The sequence below is a fragment of the Eschscholzia californica genome, unplaced genomic scaffold, assembly GCF_041429995.1.
Source record: "Eschscholzia californica isolate CP2 unplaced genomic scaffold, dmEscCali1.0.p SCAF_3, whole genome shotgun sequence".
In the NCBI taxonomy this organism is placed as follows: domain Eukaryota; kingdom Viridiplantae; phylum Streptophyta; class Magnoliopsida; order Ranunculales; family Papaveraceae; genus Eschscholzia; species Eschscholzia californica.
This window is the reverse complement of record NW_028238420.1, coordinates 2814512-2841330: the sequence shown is the minus strand read 5'-3', so window position 1 is coordinate 2841330 and position 26819 is coordinate 2814512. Positions and strand designations below refer to the sequence as shown.

The 26819-nt window shown below is 37.3% G+C and overlaps 4 protein-coding genes and 1 long non-coding RNA gene across 7 annotated transcripts; 4 read left to right on the top strand and 1 right to left on the bottom strand.

Moving 5' to 3' along the window:
• The first annotated feature begins 631 nt into the window (after positions 1 to 631).
• On the top strand, positions 632 to 6722 carry LOC147547680 (protein EXECUTER 2, chloroplastic-like). The gene is made up of 11 exons (XM_086665043.1): positions 632 to 1309; positions 2921 to 3037; positions 3162 to 3227; positions 3363 to 3469; positions 3558 to 3639; positions 4038 to 4712; positions 4929 to 5055; positions 5136 to 5296; positions 5395 to 5469; positions 5585 to 5677; positions 6244 to 6722. Exons 1-11 carry the CDS (start codon positions 875 to 877, stop codon positions 6343 to 6345), a joined length of 2040 nt encoding a protein of 679 aa, XP_086521169.1. The 5' UTR covers positions 632 to 874; the 3' UTR covers positions 6346 to 6722.
• Positions 6723 to 7955: 1233 nt separating this feature from the next.
• On the bottom strand, positions 7956 to 13024 carry LOC147547679 (transcription initiation factor TFIID subunit 6-like). 2 transcript variants are annotated; one of them, XM_086665044.1, is made up of 13 exons: positions 12826 to 13024; positions 12134 to 12301; positions 11543 to 11629; positions 11120 to 11221; positions 10933 to 11041; positions 10366 to 10469; positions 10150 to 10287; positions 9977 to 10072; positions 9744 to 9868; positions 9367 to 9499; positions 8769 to 8894; positions 8566 to 8686; positions 7956 to 8487 (listed from the first exon to the last, which is right to left on the bottom strand). In XM_086665044.1, exons 2-13 carry the CDS (start codon positions 12257 to 12259, stop codon positions 8111 to 8113), a joined length of 1644 nt encoding a protein of 547 aa, XP_086521170.1. In that variant the 5' UTR covers positions 12260 to 12301; positions 12826 to 13024; the 3' UTR covers positions 7956 to 8110. The 2 variants fall into 2 exon arrangements, with proteins under 2 accessions (XP_086521170.1, XP_086521171.1); XM_086665045.1 differs by having other exon boundaries at positions 12134 to 12259; positions 12826 to 12932.
• A 203-nt stretch (positions 13025 to 13227) lies between these two features.
• On the top strand, positions 13228 to 14218 carry LOC147547678 (uncharacterized). The gene is made up of 3 exons (XR_015236616.1): positions 13228 to 13304; positions 13411 to 13503; positions 14133 to 14218. It is a non-coding gene; the product is annotated as an uncharacterized LOC147547678 (long non-coding RNA).
• Positions 14219 to 15841: 1623 nt separating this feature from the next.
• LOC147547677 (beta-galactosidase) lies at positions 15842 to 21214 on the top strand. Its single transcript, XM_086667204.1, has 14 exons — positions 15842 to 16214; positions 16521 to 16665; positions 17343 to 17410; positions 17522 to 17575; positions 17685 to 17771; positions 17848 to 17933; positions 18605 to 18679; positions 18774 to 18904; positions 19711 to 19752; positions 19904 to 19980; positions 20053 to 20143; positions 20229 to 20310; positions 20593 to 20665; positions 20797 to 21214. The coding sequence occupies exons 1-14, from the start codon at positions 16126 to 16128 to the stop codon at positions 20963 to 20965; spliced, it is 1269 nt and encodes a 422-aa protein (XP_086523330.1). The 5' UTR covers positions 15842 to 16125; the 3' UTR covers positions 20966 to 21214.
• A 48-nt stretch (positions 21215 to 21262) lies between these two features.
• LOC147547676 (uncharacterized) lies at positions 21263 to 23819 on the top strand. 2 transcript variants are annotated; one of them, XM_086667203.1, is made up of 3 exons: positions 21429 to 21996; positions 22156 to 22691; positions 22846 to 23819. In XM_086667203.1, the coding sequence occupies exons 1-3, from the start codon at positions 21666 to 21668 to the stop codon at positions 23581 to 23583; spliced, it is 1605 nt and encodes a 534-aa protein (XP_086523329.1). In that variant the 5' UTR covers positions 21429 to 21665; the 3' UTR covers positions 23584 to 23819. The 2 variants fall into 2 exon arrangements, with proteins under 2 accessions (XP_086523328.1, XP_086523329.1); XM_086667202.1 differs by having other exon boundaries at positions 21263 to 22691.
• The last annotated feature ends 3000 nt before the right edge of the window (positions 23820 to 26819 follow it).

Genomic DNA, 26819 nt, shown 5'->3' with positions numbered 1-26819 from the left:
GTTGATGATTGGTTAGATGTTTGGTACATGCAAATGCATACAACAACTGCATTCTGAACCAACGCAATGGTCTTTAGGTAGTGAAAATCTAGAATATTGGGATGTGGATTTGTACAAACAAATTCAATTTACAAAATAACGCAACAATATTGCGATTACTAAGAATTACATATACCCAGTTGTGTTTTTCTGATAATTATTTATTTTGGTTTTGGCTCGAAGGCCTCCAAAATATTCTCTGAGATATAAATACTTTTGTTGATTAGATTTGACGTAGGGGGCGAATTTATTTTAACTCCAAAACTTGACTTGTTCGCTTTTTCCCCTAATCTTTATCTCTCGACCAGTACCACCACCAGCCACCCACCAGCCACCACCTCTGATTACTATCGCCTCCAACCACCACTGCCATCTCTTTCTCTTTATCTCCTCATCTTTTTCTCTCTCCCTCTCTCTTTCCTCCCCCATCTCTCTCCTGCTCATTCTCATTCTCTCTCTCTCTCTCTCTCTCAATATTCTAGTGAATGTCTTTTCGACTGAACCTCCTCCGATAAAGTGGGTTTTGTGGAGGGAACACGTCCCTTCATCAGAACTGAAGATAAATAAATAGGTAGACCGATAGAGAGATGATGGAGAGAAAAGAAGAGAAGGAGAGGAAAAAAGAGCATGAGAGAAAGAAAGACAAGAAAAAACCGAAGTTGGTGGTGGGTGGATGTGAGGTGAAGATGAAGATTATGAGACAAATACAACCAAGTCGATTTCGATTAACTAAATCTTTATTTGGGACTATTTTGTATGTCGCAAAGTCGCACCTACATCGCCCCACGTCAAATATAGTCTTCGTTTGGGACGAGGGGAAGAAATATAGCACCCGATGCAAATATTCGCAAGACCTTTAGAGATATTTTGTGAATATTTTGGACACGTGCTCAAACTTTCTAACTCTATCCGTGAATTTGATTCCTTCTTCTACCAAAGCGAAGTCTCTCTCTCTCTCTCACTCACTGAGACTATTGGGGGCAGAGAAATGGCGGTGAATAGTGGATTAGGGTTACAAAACACAGTCTCTTCAGTCCAACTGAGAGGTTTCTCAGATTTCAATAAGAAAGAAAGCAATCTGAGTTTTGTTTGTTCGATTTTAAACAGACCCATTTCAGCTAACATCCGAAATCTCAACCTTTCTTGCCGTTGTAGCAACATCGGAGGCAATTCTTCTTCTTCATCTTCTTCTTCTGAATGGGATTGGAATCGTTGGAATCGCCAGTTCTCTGAAATTGAAGAAACTGAGTCTATCTCTTCTGTTCTTAAGGTTATTTCTATCACCTTTTCATTACTAGTTCAATTCTTTTAACTCAACTTTGTACTGAATATGCATTTTATAGTAGAAAGTGTACAAATTCATAGCTTCAATTGTTGTTTGCTTCATATGATGATAGTATCCACAACCCAAGTTTTGATTTGGGGTAATGTTTTTAGGTTCAACGACATTAATAACCAATTTTAAATGAGGGTTACACCAATTTAGTGAAAGAGTGTGTTGTTGGTGTTAGTCCGTGGTATAAGAGTCCATGGACCAAACCCAAGAATGATATGCGAACTTTGGTCTACTTCCTTTACGGAAGTCTTCAAGTTCATTGAGAGGGGAAGATAGCCTTCCAGGTCCAACGATGTTAGTGGGGGGTGATCACTTTATAAGTGTGAGGGGAAACCCGCTTTTTGGATGAGATAGGGCCACTTTGGGGTGAGTAAGGTCCATGGTCTACACCCACAGTTGTTGATGTTCATGTGTGCTAATTCGAAAAATTCGCATTTGATATAACTTGAATAATCACCATCATGCAGTACGTGTTTTATCGCAAATATTTGACAAGTACAAGCGTAAATGGTAATCTCGGGTGGAGCTTAGTTTCCATAAAATTACCTTTTATTTATGTGATAATATATTAAAACGAGATTGTTTCTTTACATAGTTGTTTCAAATGAGAGGCGATTGATTTGTAATCAATGTTGCCAAATACTCTAAGCCCCATTACATAATGTGTACCAGATTGTCCATACGTTTTTAGTATGAGGTTCATGATCCAATACCCTGAAGTTGATATATCGAAATCGTCAACCTCAAGTTACTTAATTTCACTGGAAAGACTATAAGCTCAACTAGTGTGAGGGGAAACCCGCTTTTTGGATGAGATAGGGCCACTTTGGGGTGAGTAAGGTCCATGGTCTACACCCACATTTGTTGATGTTCATGTGTGCTAATTCGAAAAATTCGCATTTGATATAACTTGAATAATCACCATCATGCAGTACGTGTTTTATCGCAAATATTTGACAAGTACAAGCGTAAGTGGTAATCTCGGGTGGAGCTTAGTTTCCATAAAATTACCTTTTATTTATGTGATAATATATTAAAACGAGATTGTTTCTTTACATAGTTGTTTCAAATGAGAGGCGATTGATTTGTAATCAATGTTGCCAAATACTCTAAGCCCCATTACATAATGTGTACCAGATTGTCCATACGTTTTTAGTATGAGGTTCATGATCCAATACCCTGAAGTTGATATATCGAAATCGTCAACCTCAAGTTACTTAATTTCACTGGAAAGACTATAAGCTCAACTAGTTGTCTAGTCAACTACAAGATTTTCTAGTTAACTAGTTAAGATTTAGTTTTATGGATATAGAATGTCCAAAAGTAGGTGTATCTATAGGGAGTAATTATTGTCTACTAAAATAGTCAAAAACGTTCTTCAACTGAAAAGAGCGTATCAAAGAGGTAAACCCTAGCTTACCGTACACACGTGGTAGCGTACCGAGCAGCGGCACCCATACTACGTTATATAGTGATTCCTTTTCCACGTAATATGGGTTATGAATGCATAGATTGTGGAGACTGACCGTTTCTCTATTTTTGCAGTTCCAACTGAAAGAGGCAATAGAAAAGGAGGACTTTCAGGAAGCTGTAAAGTTGAAAAGGGCTATTGCAGAAGCAACGTCAAATGATTATGTAGCTGAAATTATGTCACAACTGAAGGTAACATAACTGCGTGAATCAGTTGTAATATGCATAACCACATAAAAGGCAGATTCATAATTTACTAAAATTTCTTAACTTTGATTAATATGGAACCTGAGTTTAGATATCTGATTATTCGCAGAGTGCAATAAAGGAAGAGCGTTACCATGATGCGTCAAATCTGTCTCGCCTCACGGGCAGCAATCTGGTAATTTTGTGAGTGATCGAGTTGTCTCCAATTGTTACTACTTCTAATCTGCTCGAGATTGTCAGGCATTTTAATTTCTAAATTACGTTTCCAGTATGGAGCCAGAGCCACTAATATGTCTTTATATGTTTGCAGGTAGGTTGGTGGGTGGGTTGTTCGAAGGATTTTGATGATCCTTTTGGCAGAGTGGTACGAATAACCCCTGGCGTGGGCAGATTCGTTGCTAAGAGTTATACTCCAAAGTAAAAAATTTCTTCTGATAAAACACCTTGGTTTTGATGATTTAAATGCACCATGGATAATATCACCGGTCATAATTGGTTGTTTCAGGCAGTTGGTTAATGCATCTTCGGGAACCCTTTTGTTTGAAATTTTTGTTGTCAGAGATACGGATGGAAGTTACACGATGCAGGTAATTCCATATTGTTAACTTTTAAAAAATAATTCACAACAAATACATGTTTAGAAAGTGTCGGTTCCAATTTGTCCACTCTTTCTTCACAATATATTGCCACCTCCAAGAAAAGTGTCTGGTACGGAGACCTGTTACATTTTTTACTTGGGTCACTCTACAATGGCCGAATTAGTTGATTCAAACGGAGTGTGTATTGGGTATGCTCAAGATGAATGATCTAAGGACTAATTCAAGTGAGAGTTTGTATGACAACTTGCAAATATAAGTTCTGATTTCCTATTTCTCTTAAACACCTTATCTTTTGTTCTGTGGTGGGTATTGTCTCAGACATAAGTCAGTGTTTATATAGAGTACGTAACTCGTCTACCCGCAACTCATACTCTTATCTCTGGCAGGTAGTATTTTTGCGGCGAAAGAAAGGAAACTTCACGAATTCCCTTTCATCACCCTCCAAATTGACAGAGGATGTACCCAATCTCAACTCTGAGGACTCAGATATTCTAGAGAAAGAAGAAGTTGAGCAAGAAAAGAGTCAGGAACTGAGGAGTGTGAATATTAAGGATACAAGTGAAGAAGCGATAAAAGGAGTCATAAACTTTCTTAAAGATAAAATACCAGGATTAAAGTTGAAAGTCATGAACGTAAATGTCTCAGAGGAGATAATAGAGGACAGTGAATCTCTACAATATCCAGCGGAGGAAAACGAAAATGAAAAGACAAATGCTTCTGGGACTTCTGAAGATGTAGCTGATAATGTGGAAAATATTCAAGCCGAGGCCGCAGAGGAAGAAAACAAGAGTTTGGCTATGGAACTTTTTATAGGAGGGGTGTTACATAATAACGAGGATATACCTTCGAAGGATGATTTTGTACGATCTCCGGCTGATATAAGGGATATGGAAAAGGATTCTTTTCTCCTACATATTCACGAGAAAACTAAAGATTCCGATGGTGGAGAACTGGAAGTGCCTAAAGTCCAGGTGGCTGCAGTAGCAGCTCAAGGGGTTCCTGAAGTCATGCCTCTTGATGTTGCCAAGGCATTTTGGAGTGTGGGTAAGGTTTCTTCCAAGGTGAGATTAACATAACACTCTTATGCTCTCATTTTACTTCATAAATAGTTCAATACTATCCTTTTTCGTTAAAGATATGAAATACTTTTAACTCTTCTATCTGATTACTTGTTTTGTTAGTTATTCCGTTTCATGCCCTTTGGCTTATCGCCTTCCTCATGTTTCTGCAATATGTTTCGTCGGAAATAAATGACTCGGTTCCTACTTTGATTTTAGGTTTCTAGAGATGTACGCGAAATAGTCAAACTTGCAGTTAACCAAGCACAAAAGCACAACAAACTCTCGGCAAATACAACTTTTAGACGGATCACCACTCCCAACGATGATTTGGATCCATTTGAGGGTAAATTTCTCCTGTTTACTTGATTTACTTTAACAGGATTACGTGTTTCTTGGGTTTTGACTCGTCTAAATAATACACAGGGCTATTTATTGGCGCTTTTGGTCCTTATGGCCCTGAAATAGTACAGCTTCGGCGTAAGTTTGGTCAGTGGAGTGATACACGTGACAAGAATAATGTAGAATTTTTTGAATATGTGGAGGCAGTAAAGCTAACGGGCGATCTAAATGTTCCTGCTGGAGAGGTTTTCATTTAATCGAGTTTGTTCTTGTACTCGGTCTACCTTCTATGTGATTTTGTTTATGCTAACATAAGATTTTTTTTCTTAATCCGTATTTTCAGGTAACATTTCGCGCTAAAATTGGTAAGGGGAGTCGTAATGCTAATCGTGGGGCTTATCCAGATGAACTTGGAGTGGTAATTAGTTAATTACATTATTACAGTATACGAATCACTTTAATTTAAAATCAGGCAGATCTGGTTCTTTCTTATGGGTATATTCGTATTGCTCTCCAATTTCTGTTTCATCCAGGTTGCAAGTTACAAAGGCCAAGGAAGAATCGCCGAGGTTGGGTTTCGTAATTCACATTGGGTTGATGGTGAACTACTACAACTAAGAGGGAAGGTAAAAAAAATCTTGCAAGTTTGTAACTTTGATATTCAATAAAACTAAACCAAACTGGCTAAATCTGAAACTGAATATGCAATTTCTGTTCCTTCAGAACATTTATGAAAGAAGAACTAGATATTAGAGACTAAAACTGAAACACTCGAGAATTAACTGGAATCAGAATCCATTATCCTGGCCCCCATTTGTTTTTGAATCATGTACAAGAATAGGATGATATTGTCAGTGTCCAAGGTTCGGTCCAAATACAAATTGTCGTGTTTGTCTTGGTTAAAAAGCCATGTTCTATATTGTTTTTACTCTTGGGCTCCGTATGCGAACTTGTGAAAATCTATGCAAACCCGTGTAAGGCAATGCAAACCCATGCAAACAAGTGCACTTCGAATTTGTATGCGAACCTGTGCCATCTTTTGCAAACTGTCCAAACCCTAATAAGGAGCTGAAGCCTAAAAATTGTTGGATCCTTTTTGACAGAAGAAAATCAGGCCTAGGGCGTTTTGACCAATTTCGCGATTATGGATTGCCAGTGACTTGTTTAACTCTTGGATTGATGCTTTAAACAGGGGATGGGGCCATATATCAAAGGTGCAGACTTGGGATTCCTTTACGTTGTTCCTAAACAAAGCTTCCTCGTATTATTCAACCGCTTGAAATTACCCGAGTAGTCTTCCCTATTTGTGAATCGTGTTTTGATGGGAATCGTAGTAGATGAGGTGAATTAGCTCCTTAAATTGAAGACATAAAGATAGAGAGACATAACAAGGTCATTTCTGATTCCCCTTGTTTTTCTGACACCAGAGGCAGTTCACCTTCATCTATACTGTAACACCATAATCCTCTCTGCAAATTCGCCTTCATTCTTCATTTTAAGGGGCTTGTTTTATTTTCTTTCATGTTTATAATATGAACTAATACTCTTAAGGATTATACAACTGTCTATCTGACTTATGCAGTATGGGTTGTCAACCCATCAAACCGATCCGTTTGTCTTCTATATTATGGCGACTTGGTTATAGTAATTTGCTAAATTTGCCTGCTTTAATTTCATTTCTGTTTCTCTATTCTATGTGGAGAGGTTAATGGTAGTGGTGAAGTTGGGTAATGGTGCTCTAAGTTTTGTTAAGTTTACATAGGAAGGAAGTTTTTTTTTGTCCTCTTCAATTTAACACACCATGTAAACTGTGTTGATTATTTGAAGATTTGGGAGGAACATTGGCCCGCAACGCAACTGTAGGCATGAATCTCAATCGTCTGACTCCGACTTCCAGCATATGAGTATCACGAGTCTGACTTATTTTGATTTGCGTAAAACAGTTAATCCAAATTGAACCAATTTTTTCTCTTTTTCACAATCACTGCCCCCGTAATGACTGCTGACTTCCATCGTGGGCACCCGGTGGTTGATGAGGAAGTGATGAAGGTGAAGGTGGAAGAGGGCATTGAAAGATAAAGATAGAGTTACAAAGTGAACAAACATGACGCTCTCTCCCTCATATATTTAGTCTGAGTTTTAGCAGGAGTACGCGTCTAGTCAGAGTTTCTTTTTTGTTGAATGTCTAATTGGGGTTTAAAGATAGAAAATAAGTGGGTTATATCCCAAACAGCCCCCTACTTTATGACTAACTTTCGGCGTAGTCTCCTATTTTATCGAAAATATCCAGATAATCACTTTTTTTAGTTACTGTAAAATGTCCATTAACTCTCTTCTCTACCACCTCTCTCTGCCACGCCGTCCCTCTCGCCACTTCATCATCTTCTCCGATAAGGTTGTCGACCGACCAAAACTTCCGACGATCAACTGACGACCTTCGTACTAAATTTTTTTTCTCTATCTTCTCTTTTCTTCTTACTCTCTCCTCTCGTTTTCTCTCTCCCCCTCCTTTTCTCTCTCTTCTCACTCTCTATTTATTTTGGCCGGCGAGTGGGGCGTCAATCTGGTCTCCATAACTATTTTTCTCTCTCTGTGTCTAAGTTCCGGCGTATGGCCCCCTTTGCCGGAATCCTTCGTCTCATTTCTAGACGATGGTTTCAGGCGGGTTGGTGCTAGAGAAAAATGATAGAAAGCGATGACAGAGTTGGTACTGGAGTTCGTTGGAATTGACGGTGGAAGTGGGAGGGGAAGATGGAAGAAGAAACTAAAAAGAAAAAGTGGATGATGTTTGGAGGAAACAAGAGATTACAACAAAAAATTTGTTTCCACCCAAACGTTGTACTCTGGATAATTTCTTTGTTTCCCGAATACATCGACAAAGAAAAATTAAATTAGGCTTAGGGCTGTGAGATTAACTCCAGCAGAAATCTTGTAAATAACTTAAAAGGAGTTGTTGATATGAACAGAGTTGTGATCTTAAAACAATCTCTGATTGATCATTTTTTACATGCCTATTCTAGTACTAAATTACAATCTTAATCACCTTACCTATTGATAAATCACAAGAAGAAAGACATCTCAGGTGAAGGAGTGAAGGATAAAATACTTTCACCAAATAGCTCGAACAAAGATGACAGCAGAGGACCAGCATCCATATCCTCCTTCCACGCTTGAGTTAGAACAGCCGATTTCTGTGAAACCCGACTACCATTTTTCTTTTCTAGTCTGCTGCGGTTGCTGCTAATGCCACCAGCAATGGTCTGGTTCAGTATCAATCCGGGCGATGATGATGAAGCTGCACCCATTATTGATTCCCCTGTCGAAGAAAATCCATCTACTTGCATGTTCGTTGGCAATGCGCGTATTAAGCTATCTGTTGCTAGTCTCTTTTGAGGTGGTTGCTGCATCAAACTGTCCGTGCTTGCTTTTCGTTTATCTTCATTGAATTGAAAGAAGAATTAACAATCACAGTTTATATCATTTATTAAAGAGAAAAGTCTAATATAATAATTACTTGGCATTGTAGGATTTGTAGTTGCAACTCTTAGATTGGTCTTCCATACTGTATGAGTTGGCGGGGATAGCAGAGCTGGGAACAATTTCAGCCTGTCATACACGCACCGACCTGCTGCACACTGGAAATTTTCTCTTTGTTAGTGGCTATTTCAGACGACGTATCTGAAGTGTGTTCAAAAGCAATAGATGAGAAAAACTGACCAGGAGAGCCCCATATACACGCCACGCTTCATGCCTCTTTATCTCATTCTTTTGCTTCTCAAGAAGCATCTCAGGTTCGAGAAGTTTTAGATAAGCCTCAAGATTTGGAAGTATCAGAAGACGCACCTACAAGGTTAAGATACACCAATAATTGGTAAGAAAACTGCATCTAACAGAAGGTAATATGACAAATAAACTCAAAATAAAATCATACAATTGAAGAGGTCAGATAGAAAGCTAGGGTGTAGCAGAGCGTCTCTGGAGGTTAAACCAAAGCAAAGACGAAATATAAAGAGAGAAGAAAAGAGGGAGACAAGAAGAATTTGGAACTAAATGGTTTGAAGTTGAAAACTGCTTATTAAAATGTTGAGAGAACCTCAGAAGTAGAGAAAAGTCTCAAATTTCACAAACCTGTTGGAACTGCGGATAAACCTTTTACGGCTTACAAGTCTAAGTTACGCCTTAAAGGAATTGGTTATATATGAGAAAACCCTCGAATATAGTGGAAAATAGCTAATACTCTGTCGATATTTCTGACTATAATAATAAAAGATAATAGAAGAGGAAAAGCACCAAAATAATGAGCAAGAGAAGATACCACGCTGGACCCGAGAGCAGCAATTCCTTGAACTGCACCATAATGTTGAGTTAATGCTCTTGACGGATCCAGAAAAGCATGGATCAGTGTTTTCGTCACCCGTGTCTGTAGATTGTGATAGACATGTCCAAATCTGCAATAGTACTATAGAGATAAATCTCAAGGATAAAAAGGTGTTACAAACACCCAGATACTATTATGAAGTTGACGATAAAAGAACAAAATAAAGTGAATAATAGCAATGCATTTCCACAAAGTAAATCTTCATGGAGATCTGAAGTGTTCAGAACATGCGATCAGGTCTTCGAACAATGTAGGTAACACTGTATATATGAGTACGAAGGAAAAACTAAAGCAAACAAGGCTCAAAATCTTACCTCTTGCATACTGAAGCAATTATTTTTGCAGCAAAGTTTCTAAGCTCCCAGTGGTTGTCAGAAAACCTATTACCCAACCTTTTCGCAACAAGGCAGGTAATCACAGATGGCATTAACTGGTGCAGCTGATAGATATTAAAGCATCATTAGATATGCACGCTGTATACCTTTGAAGCAAAGATCTTACATATCAGCAAGTATATTCAGATAAACTAAATCCCATTTGAACTTACATAAGGTTCTATATGTATGTGAGGATTCTGGAGAAGGCTTTGGACAACGCGCATCAAAGCAAAGAGGAGACGGAAATCGTTCAAGCTCTTTGTAACCTGAGGTAAATAGAGGAAAATTATGTTAGAATATATACTTTGCATCGTATTATTCAGTATGAAAACAAGACCTTTACCTCGTCAGTTACGAAGTATGTGAAATATGGAACTAATGGATGAAGTCCAGAATCTGTAGCCAAGCTTACTAATGCTTCTTTAAAAAGGAGAGACTCGGACCTACTGACAGTTAGCTCGGTAATTTTGTCAAAATATAGCTGCATAGAAAATTGCACTTTAAATAAGTCATTGTTTAAGTCAAAAACGAAAAGCTACAAATTTAACACAATTTTTACCTGAAGCTCCCTAGATAAGACATGCTTAACGGGCAGTTTAATATCAGCAGGAAGACCATCATCTTTGTGCTCAGACTTTTTGTTATCGGGAGGTGCTACTAGTGCTAAACGAAAATGATAGCCCAATATAAAGTTAATTTCGCAAGAATGATATAACCTTGATATCAAACAAGATTATAGATCCATATGAAAACATCATGTAGTGAAGTTAAAAGAAAATCAGATATGTAAAACATAAGAGAAGCAGGAAGCGGAATCTCTTCTCTAAAATTATGTTTGAAGTTCCAATATCAATTCGCAGGAAGCAACCTAAAAAACTGTATATAGGTTTTATCCAAAATTCCAAATGAAGAACCTTTTCCAATAAAAATCTAATTTGATATATATGATTGTTGACGTCAAGAAACATAATAAAGATTGAAGACAAAACTAAGAATCATACTACATTCCTCTAGAATACAGCATGGTGAACCAAGTGTACCGAACATTTTTTAAGAGCTCTTTACATAGTTTTTGTAACAGTTGATTCTGTTTAGAAAACATTGTAACATATAACTAAAAGCATACCTTCCAGTGGAGCATTTTCAGGGATGGCTGGCTGCACTCCTTCAATAGCTAGCCAGTGAGCGATAACAGCCGTATCAAGTGGGGCTTTCGGTAGAGGTGCCTCAATAACCTAAAGAAGCCAATGATTAAGGACAGGAAAAATAATTCCAATATAAAATTCAAGGACATGGCAAAAGCAGCTTCTCACATCTTTAAACTCGATATCTTTGTCGTCAATGTAGAACAAATCCTTATGTCCAGCTGCTCTTTTAAAACGCAAAGGATCTCCAGATGCAAAGCCATATATTGGCTGAAGGAAGAACATCACTAATATATAAGTAAACTTTTATCAAAAAAAGAAATAGGTAAAGGAAACCCTGCAAGAAAATTAAAACTGACTATTTTCAAAGAAAGACGAATGACTTGTTACTTTCACCATCCGAAGGTGTACATAACCAGCACCAAAGAAACATGAATGAAGATCAGCTTATATGCATGAGTTGTTTTGACATGTGAGTATTAAGTACAAGACAAATAGAGATGTCCGAAAAGAGGGTACATTCTTGATAGTGATTAGCAAGAATAAGAAGGAACTCCAGAAATGACCAGTCTTTTTGCAGTAGAAAAATACCTCCACATTTCTTAAGCTAAGGGCGCTATCCACATCGTCTGCTGTCAAAATAGTCCGCTTTGAATGCCGCATACACTTGATTGCCTCCTAAAACATTAGGACAACGAGCCGTGTTAAATTTAGTATCTTACTACAAGAAAAAAGAACACTATTTCGGTTTATACTTCTTCATTAGCTCCTCCATGATCAGCTAGATCTAGGAAACAAATCATCCTAAGAAAGCCATCTGGCAAAAAGGTAAGCAACTAGATATAGCCGTAACTCTTAAAACAAATTAACGTTTCTTCCACATTCCACTGGAATAATGGTTGCATAAATGGGCGTTTTAACAGGAGAGAGCTTGTTCCATTTTCCCTAAGGGCACGTGATAAGTCATAAATTCTTTCAACAAGTCAAATTTCAACTCTCCTCACTGACTGTATCGATTCCAAGTTTTCTAACTTAAAAAAGGAAAAGAATTTATGTTTTATCATGTGACCTACCCTTAACGGAAAGCAAATTCACAAAAACAGTCGAATTACAACATAACTATCTCTTAACATAAGGAAAAATAAACAATAAAACTGAATCGAAAATCACAAAGCTAAGTACCTGCATGATCTCCCGCACCCGGTACTCCACATCAGGAGCAAGAGCAAGTGCGACATCAGGAGAGAGTTTGTTAATGCCAATGCTCTGTGCAATTACCTCAATCGTTTCCTTCGGTACAATACTCATCTTCTCCTCAGTGAAATCTCATGAATTCGATATCAAAGAAGCCTACCCACACATATATTATTGCTGCAGTTATTTCATGCTCTAGAAAAACTTGACGTCATGTAATCAAACTAGTTTAACTCAAATTTTCTAAACCCATATTTCAATATATCAAAGGATGAAACTTTATTCTATTTCATTTACTTCAGCTGCTTTAATGATCTCCCCAAGTAATTTAAACTTCATATATTTCAAATATCAGTTAAAGTATGGGTGAATTTGATGAAAACACTAAAACCCTCATCAATTTGGTGGGTAAACCAACAATCACTATTGTGTTCCTGGTGTTTAAAGCAAGTATGGATAGAGTCTCATAGAGAGAACAAGATTACTATGAATTTGAGTAACTGAATGAAATTTACCAATGCCTTTGCCTCTATAAGGTTTGATGACAACAGAAGGTTTCTAAGTTCGATAAACACTAGATCGTACTTACATCAATCAATTTCTATCAGTAATTACCCTAGATGTTCTAACAGAGCTCCATTCGAAAACCCTAGTTCGAGTACAAGAGAGAGAGAGAGAACCTGTTAGAGAGAGAGAGATGTCTTCAGCAGAAAAATCGAGCCCTCATCGATTCCCTTCTCGAGTTCGTAGACTGGTAGGGGTTCTTGAGCTGCTGGTTGAGTTTTTCGTTTTTGGGGAGAAAGATGAGTTACAATGATATAAACGCCCAGGGTTTAAACGGAAGGCGCCCCATTTTTCTGATTACTACATTGATTATTTAGTTCATGGGGCAAGTAATTTCCAATTAACTAACGGCGGATTTCCGTCAAATCTAACGAAAGGTGGAGGTTTTAGTAATTAGTAATAAAAGGTGGGGGTTTTAGTAATTGTGAGGGTACGAAATCGCGGGTCAAGAAGTCAGTTGGACCGGGTCGTTGACCGGAAGCCGAACCTCCACCTGTATTTTCTTAATCTGTATTTTCAGTTAACTTTTCGTGCTAAACTTGGTAAGGGAAATCGTAATGCTAATCGTGGGGCTTATCCAGATGAACTCGGAGTGGTAATTAGTTAATTACAGTATATGAATCATTTTTATTTCGAAGAAGGCAGGTCTGTTTCTTTCTTATGAGTATATTCGTGTTGTTCTCCAATTTTGTTTCATCCAGGTTGCAAGTTACAAAGGCCAAGGAAGAATCGTTGAGTTTGGGTTTCGTAATCCACTTTGGGGTGATGGTGAACTACTACAACTAAGAGGGAAGGTAAAAAAAATCCTGCAAGTTTGTAACTTTGATATTCAATAAAACTAAACCAAACTAGCTAAACCCGAAACTGAATATACGAGTTCTGTTCTTTTGAAACATTTATGGAAGAAGATCTAGATATTAGAGAATAAAACTGAAATACTCGAGAATTAACCGGAAACATAATCCGTTATCCTGGCCCCCATTTGTTTTTTATGAGCCTATCATGTACAATAATATGATGATATTGTCAGTGCTCAAGGTTAGGTACGTAAATCTAAAGTCACAACACATTAACCCAAAATAGGAAAATAGTTTGAATACCAAATTTCGTGTTTGTCTTGGTTAAAAAGTCATGTTTGATATTGTTTTTAGGGTTGGGCTCCATATGCAAACTTGTGCAAATCTACGCAAACCCGTGTAAGCCAATGCAAACCCGTGCAAGACAATGCATTTTAAATTTGTATGCGAACCTGTGCAATCTTTTGCAAACTGTCCAAACCTTAATATGGAGCTGAAGGCTAAAAAATTGGTGGATCCTTTTTGACAGAAGAAAGTCTGGCCTAGGGGCCTAGGGTGTTTTGACCAATTTCGCAGTTATGGATTGCCAGTGACTTGTTTAACTCTTGGATTTATGCTTTAAACAGGGCATGGGGCCATATATCAAAGGTGCAGACTTGGGATTCCTTTACGTTGTTCCTAAACAAAGCTTTCTCGTATTATTCTACCTTTTTGTTATAACTAAAAGTCGCGGAAGCTATCGAACCTATCCTAGAAATTGATCCGATTATGAAGATTAATCGAAAAGCTAAGTCAAAATCAAATATGCGAACAGAATTTAACGAGGTTCGGCTTTAAAGCCTACGTCCTCGGGCGAACAAGAAATCTTTATTGAAGGATAGATGAAGACGACTCACACAACCCGCAAGTTCGTCCCAAGATGGTACCGTATAGTAATAACCTTCTATACTAAATCTTCGACGACCGAGAAATTTAACACCGCTCAAAACTATGAACAAAAATTTCTCTCTCACTTGCTCTCTCTCTTTAGCTCTCTCTAAAGAAGAGTTGTTGTTGCTTGTGTTGGTGTGTTACAAAGAACTCAAGACCCCTATTTATATTATTATAAGCCGGCATAGGAAGTCCCAAGATTAGAAATTGCCTCAATTTGAAACCGCCCTTGTTCACAAACCATGGAAACCGCCTCAATCTTTCAAACCAAAAACTGCCTCACTTGGTTTGTTAAACCGCCTCTTACACTTTTGATATTACCCGAGTGAGTCTTCCCATTTTGTGAATCGTGTTTCGATGGGAATCGTAGCAGATGAGGTGAATTAGCTCCTTAAATTGAAGACATAAAGATAGAGTGACATAACAAGGTCATTTCTGATTCCCTTGTTTTTCTGACACCCGAGGCAGTTCACCTTCATCTATGTTGTAACATCATTATCCTCTGTGCATATTCGCCTTCATTCTTTATTTTCAGGGGCTTGTTTTATTTTCTTTCATGTTTATAATATGAACTAAAACTCTTAAGGATTATACAACTGTCAATCTAACTTATGCAGTTTGGGTTGTCGACCCATCAAACGGATCGGCTTGTCTTCTATATAATTGCGACTTGGTTATAGTAATTTGTTACATTTGCTTGGTTTAATTTAATTTGTTTCTCTATTCTCTGTGGAGAGGTTAATGGTAGTGGTGAAGTTGTGTAATAGTGCTCTTAGTTTTGTTAAGTTTACATATAAAGGACGTTTTTTACTTGTCCTCTTCAATTCAACACCACGGTCAATTATTGGAAGAGAGGGGAGGAGTATTGGTGTGCAAGGAAACTGTAGGCATGAATCTGAATCGTCTGAGGCCGACTTCCAGCATATGAGTGTCACCAGCCTGACTTATTTTAATCATGAATATAACCATCGTTTTACATTTTCGATTGAGTAAAAGCGGTTAATCCAAGTTTGAACCAATTGACGTTACTAGGTTGGTAGAGACGTCTAAATTTAAGGACCTAACAATACAAAATTATTTATTTTCGTTTTTCTCTTTTCCACCATCACCACCAGTAATCACTGCTGACTTCCACCATGAACAGGTTGTGGTTGATGAGCAAGTGATGAAGGCGAAGATGGAAGAGGGCATTAAAAGATTAAAATGAGATTTACAAAATGAACAAACGTGATGCTCTCTCTGACTTATATTCAGTCTGAGTTTTATCAGGAGTATACGCCTAATCATTTTTTTTTGAAGATCTAATCGGAGTTCAAAGATAGAAAATAAGTCATTTTCTTTCTCTAAATTCTGTCCGGATATATATTTTCTTTGGCATATATATATATATATCGAAATGTCCACCAAACACGTCAATTTGAGTGAATAGGGGGGAGGGGGAGGGGGAGGGGGAGGGGTTTGAACGTGTCGTATGTTAGAGAGAAGAGCGGGAAGGGTTACACCAAAGAACAACCGAATTCTCTGCTCCCCCTTCCCTCTTTCTTCTTCCCCCCACCCCTACCCACCTGAGAATTGGTATTTCTTCCTCACTTCATTTCCCGGTTTAGAGAGAGAAAGTTCATAGACAGAGAGGGTATACTGATTGAGAGAGAAACTGATAGAGAGAGAAACTGATAGAGATAGAGAGAGATGGGGAACTGGTTGAACAAGGAACCACCGCCACCGATGGTTTTGGTACCACCTCTCTTTGATTTTCCTCCTCTAGCTGCGCGTGTCAGGTATTAATCCTTCAAATCGGGATTCACCCGCTTCATTTTTCATTTTTTCATATTTACAATTCTGGGTATCTGAATTCATATAATCTTCTTTTGTTGGATTTTGGATGAGTGTCAAATTGGATCATATAGATTGATCTTAGACATTTCTAGGGCTAATGTTTAATCCTCAATTGATTTTAATATATTCTGTAATCATAATTACCCAACTCCATAAAAATGTCTAATTTGACTATGTATTTGGATAGAGTTTATGTTTAATTAGTCATAATTTGTGGTAGATTAAAAGGGGAGCTGTAAATAATGCAGGATGTTGGAGTCATCGTACGATCTGTTATTCGGAAAGCTTGCTTTAAAATGCCTTTTTGAGGATTACTTTGAAGAAGCTAGACATTTTAACACAAGAATTATGCTAAAGCCAATTGATGACCCTAATGTGGATCTCGTTGCAACTGTATCCTCTAAAAAATTTACGTTCTTATTTTACTAGTATGATTTTGTATCTCAATGTTTCTTTTTAAATATAATTTTGTTTAAGATTCCGAAAGGAAAAGGATTAAACCACATTCTTATTGGATTATCTGATAGAGTTAGGTTAGGATGAGTTTTATTATGTGGTCTTAGTTTACCCCATGCAATTTTTGGCGAGTTATGATTTGCCAAAGAGCGTAAAATAATTATTTGCTTCACTTAGATACCCAAAGATTCGTATCTAGGCTCGGTGACCTATAAATGGAGCTGTCTTTGTGAAGAACCCACATATTTGTTTTGTTTAGTTTAAAATCTTGCCATTTCGAAAAGAAAAAGATAACTATCAGTATATGTAACATTTGATGATCATTTAGAAGTGTAATTGGAAATCTTTTGCACCAAACTGTATTTACTTAATTCGAGATGTAACTTCTTACGTTACAGCCTCTTATAACACTTTTCTTCTTTTGAACAAAATTTTGTTTATCATATTTGTTTTCTTTGAATTACTTTCCTCTGTGGGCATTAAATGCTTTAGGAGCATGTCAATTGTTTTGATATTTGTGCTTACAGGTATGATAGTCTTAATTACTTGATATTTACACTTGAAGTCTTTCGAAAGAAGCAAAAAAAAATGTTCTTTTTCCTTAGCTTGTTCAGGTCAATGGTCCACTTGACCATAAGCCCGAGGACAAAATTGAAGGGAATGCATTGTTTCGTTGGCAAAGGTAAGCATATATACGGATCTTTTCTTGTCTTGAGTGGTATCTCATTAGTTCGGTTTCGTCTGAATATTACGGATGTTAACTAATTGTCCTATTTTGCTTCTTTATGAGCAGGGATGTGGATGATCCTCACACATTCATGGACCTCTTTGTGTCAAATACCGAGCCGTAAGGAATAACAAACTACTTCCTTTTGTGTTTAATAATTACTTGTGCTATTTTTCTTTCAGTGTTTCACACACTAATTTTTCTGCACTGTAATCCATGTTGTAATCAGGGTCTTACGCATGAGATCTTGCGCTTACTATCCGAAATACGGATTTGGTGCATTTGGCAGTTTTCCTTTACTAAATAAGAATAAAAGGTACATTTTATTCCAGAATTATTTCTAATACGAGTTAGCACGTTATATCTGATGTTTAGGCCAATTGGTAATGCAGGATAAATTCTGAAGATTATGGTGTCATGGGCTTGAGATACGGCTCTGGGAATTTATCTTTTGGAGCCACTCTTCTGCCATTCTCTTGTATGTATTGAACTAAGATGAATCTATGCTTGTAATTGTAGCACCTTCATTCGAATGCTTTTATATAGCGATAAGTATTTCTTATAGTTTTTTGCTGAAATGGTTTCACACTTGCACTTCTGCTGGATAGAAGGTGAACAATAAAAACTTAATTCTTTGAAATGATTACATTTGGCACACTATTAACTGGTAATATGTTTGAGCTGATTTGTGTTGGAATGGTTTGCGTCTGGATTTGTGTTAGGATTTATGTTGCTGCTGTGTGTAAACTCTATGCATCTTTAATATTCAGTGGGCTAAATTGTCTTACATGAAAGATAAAATGTAATATAAGTAGTGGAAAGACGGTGCCATTTCATTAAAAATAGGGGTTGCACGAACCACTTCCATTTGTCTCCATGTTTTGTTATGTACTTATGTTTACTAATTGTCTTACGTTGTGCAAATTTCTTGTGAATTTTTGCGTTAAATTTTTTAATTTGTAATTACTGATAGGAATAACTAGCGAGAGACAACAAAGAAAATTAAGACGTCTTTTTAGAGTGGTTTACTCAAATTTCAGATTTACGAAATTTGGTTTATCCAGTTTAGGAACGGTAGCAGGATTCTTCAAAATTATGAGTCCCCTCTCAATTTGGTCAGGGACTGAGGCAGTCTTAAACGTGTTGCAGATAAGACTCCAAGAACCGCATGGTTAGTAAGCAGAATGGGAAGGTTAACTACAGGAGTGCAGTACACACCAAGTCGTGAGTTTCTTTCACCTACTATCTGCATATAAGTAGTTTTTTGCATGAAACCATGGTAGACCTTTTAACTTATGCTAATCCCGTCGCTGATTAGTTGAAGGTAAAGACGGTGCAAACTACAAGGATTTAGCTAATTGGAGCTGTGCGATTGCCTATGGCTTAGGTTCTACTAGTCCTTTAAGTCCATCTTTCAATTTCAGCCTTGAACTTGCCCGTAGTTCTCAGGTTTGATACATCTTACTTCGTAGGACCCTCTAGGTCTTCAATTTCCTTTTCTTCCCTTGTTTTAAATGTAAATAATATGGAATCATGAATACTATTGTTACTTCCACAAATGATACATATATTGTAGAGTTTCCTTGCACTTAGTATGAAATATTTCTAAGCTCATTTAGTTGTCTTTCTGGTACTCTGGTTCTGTAATAGTATGAACTAGAAGATGCCATATGGAGTAAATCTTATTATGTTCTACTCTAACCTGTTGATATGGTAATGTAATCAGATTGTAGAAACTGAAGTTGTAACTAACATTCATCTGGAATCTCGTGTCTCCTATTCTTCAATTTGTTCATTTGATAGTTTTAAGTTACACTTTAAAGCAAGATCAGCTGTATAACAGAAAGACACTTTATCAAAAGTTAATATCTAAATTTGCTGACACAGAGTTTATGCACGAAACTTATGAGGGTCTACGAGTATATAGAAAATTCACATGTTATTTTATTCATTATCGGCTTAGTGCCTATGATTGTTTTGTCAAGGTTAGAAAAAGAATCTGGACAAAAAAACTATACATTTGAACCGTTATGACGTGCATAAATAATATGTAAACATTTCAATTATCGATTTCTCATTATGTCCCTACAAGTGAATGAAGTGACAGATGGTAACTATTATTGTGATCATGCTCTTTGAATAAACTGCGTGATTGCATATGTGCACCAGTGCATGGTCTTTTCTAAATCGACTACTTTATTCTCCTTACTTTTAGTATTTAACAAAATTATTTATTTCTGGTGTTTGATTTACAGTTAATTGCTTCATTCTATCAGCATGTTGTGGTCCAAAGACGGGTACGTATGTCAATTAGTTTTCTTTTGCCGCGTATCAGTAGTGCTTGACATCTCTATAATATGTCTAACCTTGGTGTCCTTTCCTCACTTAAAGCTGCTTGTTTTTCTTATCTTTTACATAGCTAATCTCGTAATTCATTTACTGTAATAGGTGAAGAATCCATTTGAAGAAGATGGGATCGTTGGAATTACAAACTATATCGATTTTGGTTTTGAGTTAGAGACAAAGTACGTAGTCCTCTTACCTATATAGAAATTAGTCGCTTCAATTTTGGGTCTAAGTTGTTTCTTCTTCTAAAGGGTCGACGGAGCTGAATCAACAAATAATGTGCAAGACTCGACGTTTCAGATAGCTGCATCCTGGCAAGCCAATAAAAATTTCTTATTAAAGGTCGAACATGTTCTGATAGATTCCATATAAATTGCAAAACTATTTTATGCTTACTGAACTCTTTCATCCTTTGTTCTCTTTTTAGGGAAAACTGAGCCCTTTCTGCTCATCATTAGCTTTGGCATTCAAGTCATGGTGGAAACCATCCTTCACATTCAGCATTTCAGGTGCATATAATCACAAGTTATTTACCTGTTAATAGCTCCTTCTGATTGTTTCCCTGCAAAGTAATGACTTCTCTCTTCTCGCCGCCCCCTTTGATCATGATTCGGCGAATGTAAATTTACCATTAAAACTGCTCACATTTCTTCAAGTAAGATCAAACCGATCCGTTGACGAAACAAAAGTCTAGTACAATAAGATTTTATCATGCTTAGATGAAACAGTTAGATAATTTAACTTATCTTAGCTATGACCAAGTTCATGAGATATTTGATCTTGTTTCTCAGCTGTTAGAGATCGTAAGCTTGGCAAGACCGGCTTTGGATTTGGATTACGTGTCGAGGATCTTAGAGAAGCCAGGTTTTTGTTCTCCTACTTTTGTTAATGCAAATTCTTTTTCATGCTTGTTGTAGTTAACATTTTGATTTCCTTATTCTCGAGTTTCGAAAGACATTTCTAGAACTAATATGAATACTGCTTCTTGACTGTAGTTACCAAAGGGCTGATCCAAATTATGTAATGTTGACACCAAGCAAGGAACATCTAGCAGAAGGCATCCTTTGGAAAACCGGAAAAAGGCCAATGCTTCAGTCAGATGTAGATTTTGGGAACTTTGATGGGTTACCCAGGGAGTTGAGACCCATCGAAAGAATCCTGTAGTTATTTAATTGTATTGTCTCTCTTTCTTTCTCTATATATATAATATTATAAGTACGAAGAGATGGAAGTACCATAAGACATTGTACTAGAGGTCGTGTTTTTGTAGGTTTAGTCTCTTCAGGCTTTCGTGTTTTTGTATACCATTTCGAAGAATGACAATTTTGAACGGATAAACTATAGTAATGATGTATTACTGTTGTACTGAATGTTGGCTTTACTTTGAGAAATTTTTAGATGAGAGTTTCTGGATCTTTCTTTTATTTTGAACGGATATACTATAATTAAATCTGAACCCTCAAACTTTGAGAGGGTAAATCTCAATCATTATAGACAAACATAGGAGAGCAAATCTTTGCCAATTCCTCCCTTATTATATAGATTAAGGACATTATATGATTTCTCTTTGATAGGCTTTAACTGGAAACCTACCGACCCATAGCCCATTAACAGTTTAACATCACTAATAAAACGTAAAAACTCTAGGGTTTTATCAGTTCTCCTTGAAGAACCAGTTTTTTTTTTTGTTGAACTTGAAGAACCAGTTCGTTCCCCCCTCTCTCTCTCTCTCTCTCTCTCTCTCTCTCTCTCTCTCTCTCTCTCTCTCTCTTGATATATATATATATATATATCCCTCCACCTGGATTCAGACTTTCTCTCTCTCTAGATTGATTGTCTTCCTCATTGATCTCTTAAAACAACAATGGGACCGAAGCTCATCTCCATATCCAGAAGATATTTCGGATTATCCTCTATTTCTTCATCTACTTGTCTTTTTCAGAGTAGAAATGCATCATCCGCCATTACAAACACCTCTGATAACTCCTCAGCATCCAAAGATCTTACCTTTAAATCCTTCCTCTCCCCTATGTTTAGAAGCATAAAAAAATCCCCAAATCTGTTTCCTTCTTACTCTATCTCTACCCTTAATAGGTTGATTCGTGGTCAGCCCATCAATGGTTCAGATTTAGAATGGGATGAAGATGGTGGTCCCATGACTGACTTCTTAACCAGATTCTCTTGGACCATGAAAGGTGAGCTTTTTGATGCATACCCATATAGTGATAAAGAAACCATGAATGCAATGCTTTTGATTATAATATCAGAGTTGGAAAAAGGTGGACTTGCACAAATGCTTGATTCACCTTTTGAAAACCCATCTCAAAATTTTAATCAAGGTTTCTGGAAAACAGTTTGGGAAGTAAGTAATTCAGTATTTGAAGATATGATTGAAGAAAGGAGTTATTTTAAAAAGACTCCTCCTAGTTATGTTGGTGGTATAAGAGGAGGTACTTTGAGAGACATGATATTCAAATGGACAATAGCTGAAATGCAAGAATTTGAAGAAGAAGAAGAAGAAGAAGAAGAATTTGAAGCTACGAAAGCAGCTGGAGAGACAGTTGATGATGATGAGGAGAATGTGGAAGAGAAGTTGATACCTAAGGTTAAGTATAGTATTTATGGTCTTGATTTATCAGATCCAAGGTTTGCTGATATTGTTGATAGAATTCATGAAGCGGACAAGCGCATTACCCCTGGAGAACCCAAGGAGATGACTGGAAAATGCAAGATGGTTCATGATAAAATCTTGTCATTGAAGACTGAGGAGGAGGAGGATTTAATAACTTCACTTTTGACTGAATGGACTGAGATTCTTCAACCCAATAAGATTGATTGGCTCATTTTGCTTGATAACATCAAAGAAAGAAATTTGGGTTTATATTGTAAGGTCAGTTGCTTATCCCACTTTTTCGTTTCTCATTTTTAACCCATAGTTTTGATTGATTTGTTATATATTTAACTAAAAATCCTCCTTATTGATATAGCATTTGTGTAAACTTATATAAGATAGAACGTATATCTACTTCTGCCTTGTGGTGCAGATGGCTGAGCATGTCTTGGACGAGGATTCTTTCCAAGCAAACAGTCGTGACTACTTGAAGCTCATGCACGCTCATACCAAGGCCAAACGACTAGATGATGCCGAGAGAATTCTTAGGAAGATGACTGATAAAGGTGGTACCCAACCAGACATCCTCACATCCACTATTTTGGTTCAAATGTACAGCAAGACATTTAATGTTGAACGTGCGAAGGCAGCAGTTGACGACATCATGACTGGAGGTTTTCCACCTGATTATATAACCAACAAATCAATGATCATGACTTTATTAAATGCAACCCAAAGGATTGATACCAAGATGCAGTTTTTAGATATGCAAACCGATTTGGAGCCTTGGGCGGTACTTGTCGAGGCCCATGGACAAGCTGGTGATCCAGAACAAGCAAGACGCAACATCGATAATATGATAAGATTGGGTTATAGAAGACAAGCTGGTATTCCAGAAAAAGCAAGGCGCACCATCGATATGATCATAAGTTTGGGTTATAGACCAGACGATAGATGCACTTCAAGCATGCTTGCTGCTTATAGGAACAAGAATCTTTTAGACAAGGCCTTGAGTCTATTTTTAGACCTTGAGAAGTCTGGGATTGTGACAGGGGCTTTTGCGTATACCGTCAGGATTGATTGGTATCGTGAGCTGGAGCGAGTAGTTGATGAAGAACTTTTGAGGAAGGTGAATGAGAAAGGAGGTACATCTCCTTTGAAAGCTATGTAGTTGGTCTCGGCCGAGAGGGCCCAAAATCTAGGGTCTTGTCTTGTTCTCGGGTCTCTCTCGAGACGAGACTTGACCGAGACGCCGAGTTAGGGTTTGGTCGAGAATCTCGGTTGTCTCGGCCTAGGACCGAGACAACATGTTTTAATTTTTGAAACTTTAAATCTAATTGTACAAAATAATATTGAAAATGAGTAGAAAAACACAAAACATTTGAAAATTATTATTCAGGTCAAAAAGTTTGCAAATACTAAAATACCCTTTTTTTGTCATTTTGTGTAACTAAAATACCCCTGGTGCTCTTTCCTTCCGGTCACTTTCACATGAGATGAAAATGTGATAAATGCTCCGTTTTATTCTGAATCTAACATCAAACTCCAAATAAGGTACCTGCCAAAAAAAACACATAAATGATTACAAATAAAACTTGAAAGGAGCTAACTCATCGAAGTTAAGTGATCCAAATGTGGCATTTAAACGCCACATCAAACATCCCCAAACTTAGAATTTGCTAGTCCTCGAGCAAACAAATCAAAACAAAACAATAAAGTAAAACCTAACTCACTTTTGGAGGAATCCCGGTTGCATTTAGCCTATGCAACAAGCCGTTAAACCCCTAGGTTTCCCCTAGAGGACGAGTGTCGTCTCGTGAGGGTTTTTAGTGAATATACCCACAAAATTCCAGTTTCAAAGAGATAAAAGAGTCCAACATCGATGTAAATAAGATAATGACCACAAGTGACACTCTCAAGCATGCTAAACAAGCGAAACAAAATCGATAAACGCATATAAATGCTAAAGTCTCCTCACTAGTAGTTTCATCCTAAAATGTAAGTGTCCAACCATAATGAGCATAATCTAAGTCCAAAGTTACAAATCCTCGATTCCTATCTTAGTACATTTCGTCTCGACTGTAGCCTCACGGTCATACACTCAAAAACATAAAATCACTCAAAAATAGATAGTAATGGATTCACCGTAAAGTGTGAGCATGGAATAAAGTGAAACTCAACACATACAAAACAAATGAGGATAAAATGTTTTAGAACGAAATGATCTCTAAAGAATGGAAATAACCACTAAAATGGAATGGGGAAGCTCACTCACCGATCTCACCCAATCTACCCTCTAACAATGTTTCCTAAAGGTCAACGGATACAAGTAATGAGATGGAAGTGATGAGATCCCGAGAATGTCGACGCCTTCAATAAAAAGAATGCTCGAACAACTTCAAAACTTAGCTTCTGCTTTGAACACTTTATTTCCCATAACACTTACACAAAATAAAAAATAAATAAACTCAATTTTTTTTTTTTTTTTTTCGTTTTTTTTTCTTTTTTTCCTTTTTTTTTTAATAACAAAACAAAAACACCAACACTAGTATTCTCAACAAACAACTTTTTCTTCTTTCGCACTTTGCTTTCACATTCTTCTTTCTATAACTATCATGCCTTCATTCTCGGGAGTAAGATGATGAATAGGTGGCGGAGTATCCGTTTCCCTATAGTTGACACTATTATCGGGTTTCATGGACTACAAGAGTAAGGTCACTATTCTGATGTCACTCCTAGTGGCTAAGAAAGTTGAGCTCATGAGATCGTCTAAGCTCTTTTAAAAGTTACGAAGTTGAGTAGCTCTTCATTCTACTCAGAGTTAGCGCAGAAGAGTACACTCGAAAACAATACAAAGGCTCAGATATCTCACATGGGTTTAAGTCTCCACTAATGACTAGTATAGGTCCCTCAAAAATGTTTCTTCTTCCTTAGGATGCTACTCACATAATCAGACAACAAACGCTAAAGGACTCGACATTCATGAAAAAGACTAAGAACATGCATAACATTCACCAAAACTGAAACACATGCATCAACATACTTAAGCATACCACTAAAGTCATATCAAATCTACCCAAAAATTTCAAATTTGGTCGAATTTATCGAACCCTCTTGTCTTTTGAAACCCCATGGTCATGGCTAAAAGTCATACCCCATCCCCAAACTTAAAACTAACATTGTCCTCAATGTTTCAAGCATATATTCACCAAAAGATAAGACATATTAATTTAAAGAGAAGAATGGAAAGATATTACCATAGCCGGAGGAGATAAAAGATAATACTACCGAGACTCGTGTATGAACAGGTTCCAAGTTGATGTCGAGCTCGTCGCCATCCCCAAACTTGGAACAAACCATGCCTCAGAAGCAAAACAAGTAAGAAATGCTCCTATGATCAACAAGAAATATGAGAATGAAGCGCATAAGATCATGACCATAAAAATGACCACTAACGCGGGTACACACGATTGCAGTGATCTATGCAATTAGCCGTTGATTCTCTTGCTTTTGCAAGAGCACGAGTTCTGTCTCGTGGAGGGTTTCCAGAGATGATACCCACAAACATCAAGACCCATCTTAATCAGTCAAAGATCATACAATAAGAGACGGAAATTTTGGGGGTCAACCCAAAGAAAGCTATATGCAGGTGCTAATCATCTCACAAAAAGATAAAGAATATGAAGTGCACACGAGACGATAAAAGAAAACAAGCCATCCCCAAACTTAGTGGGTGCACAGTCCACTAAGTAGGCATAAATAGAAGGAACGCCAACAAAGAAATCATCAAAAGGATCGACATACACGTGAAGGGTCAAAATATCAGTAGAAGGCAAAAAATCATCTGGAAGCTTAGTGGACAGAATATCCACTATGTCCATAGACGTCTTTGGAAAGACGTCTGAAATGTCCCAAAAGGGATCAACAACCGAGTTTGAGATCATGTGGAAAGTCGAACTAGACTCTAAGGGTAAGGCAATAGGCTCGGGGACCAAGTCAAGGTCCATGGTTTCCTTAGGTAAATAGTCTGACAAACTACCCAACATGTCTCTAACTACTAAGTCATCAATATCCTCAAAGGCATCTGGAGCCTCGCAGCGAGTTATAATATTAGGCCTCCCTAGCATTACATCTAAAATCGGATAGTTCATAATCGTGTCATCCTCAAACTTGCTCATAGAGCCATCATCCTGAACATCAAAGTCTGGTAGAGTTTTATCATAATGAGACGATAAGGATCGAGGTAAAGAGACCACAAGGTCATCAATCTATTCAGATTCTTGGATACTATCAGTAAATTCATCGACATTTAACTTAGTACTAGGGTTAGACGTATTACACTCGTCATCGTACCTAGTACCCTCTTGAGTTTGGGGTGGTGAAACCCCTTCCTCGTCGACGAATGAC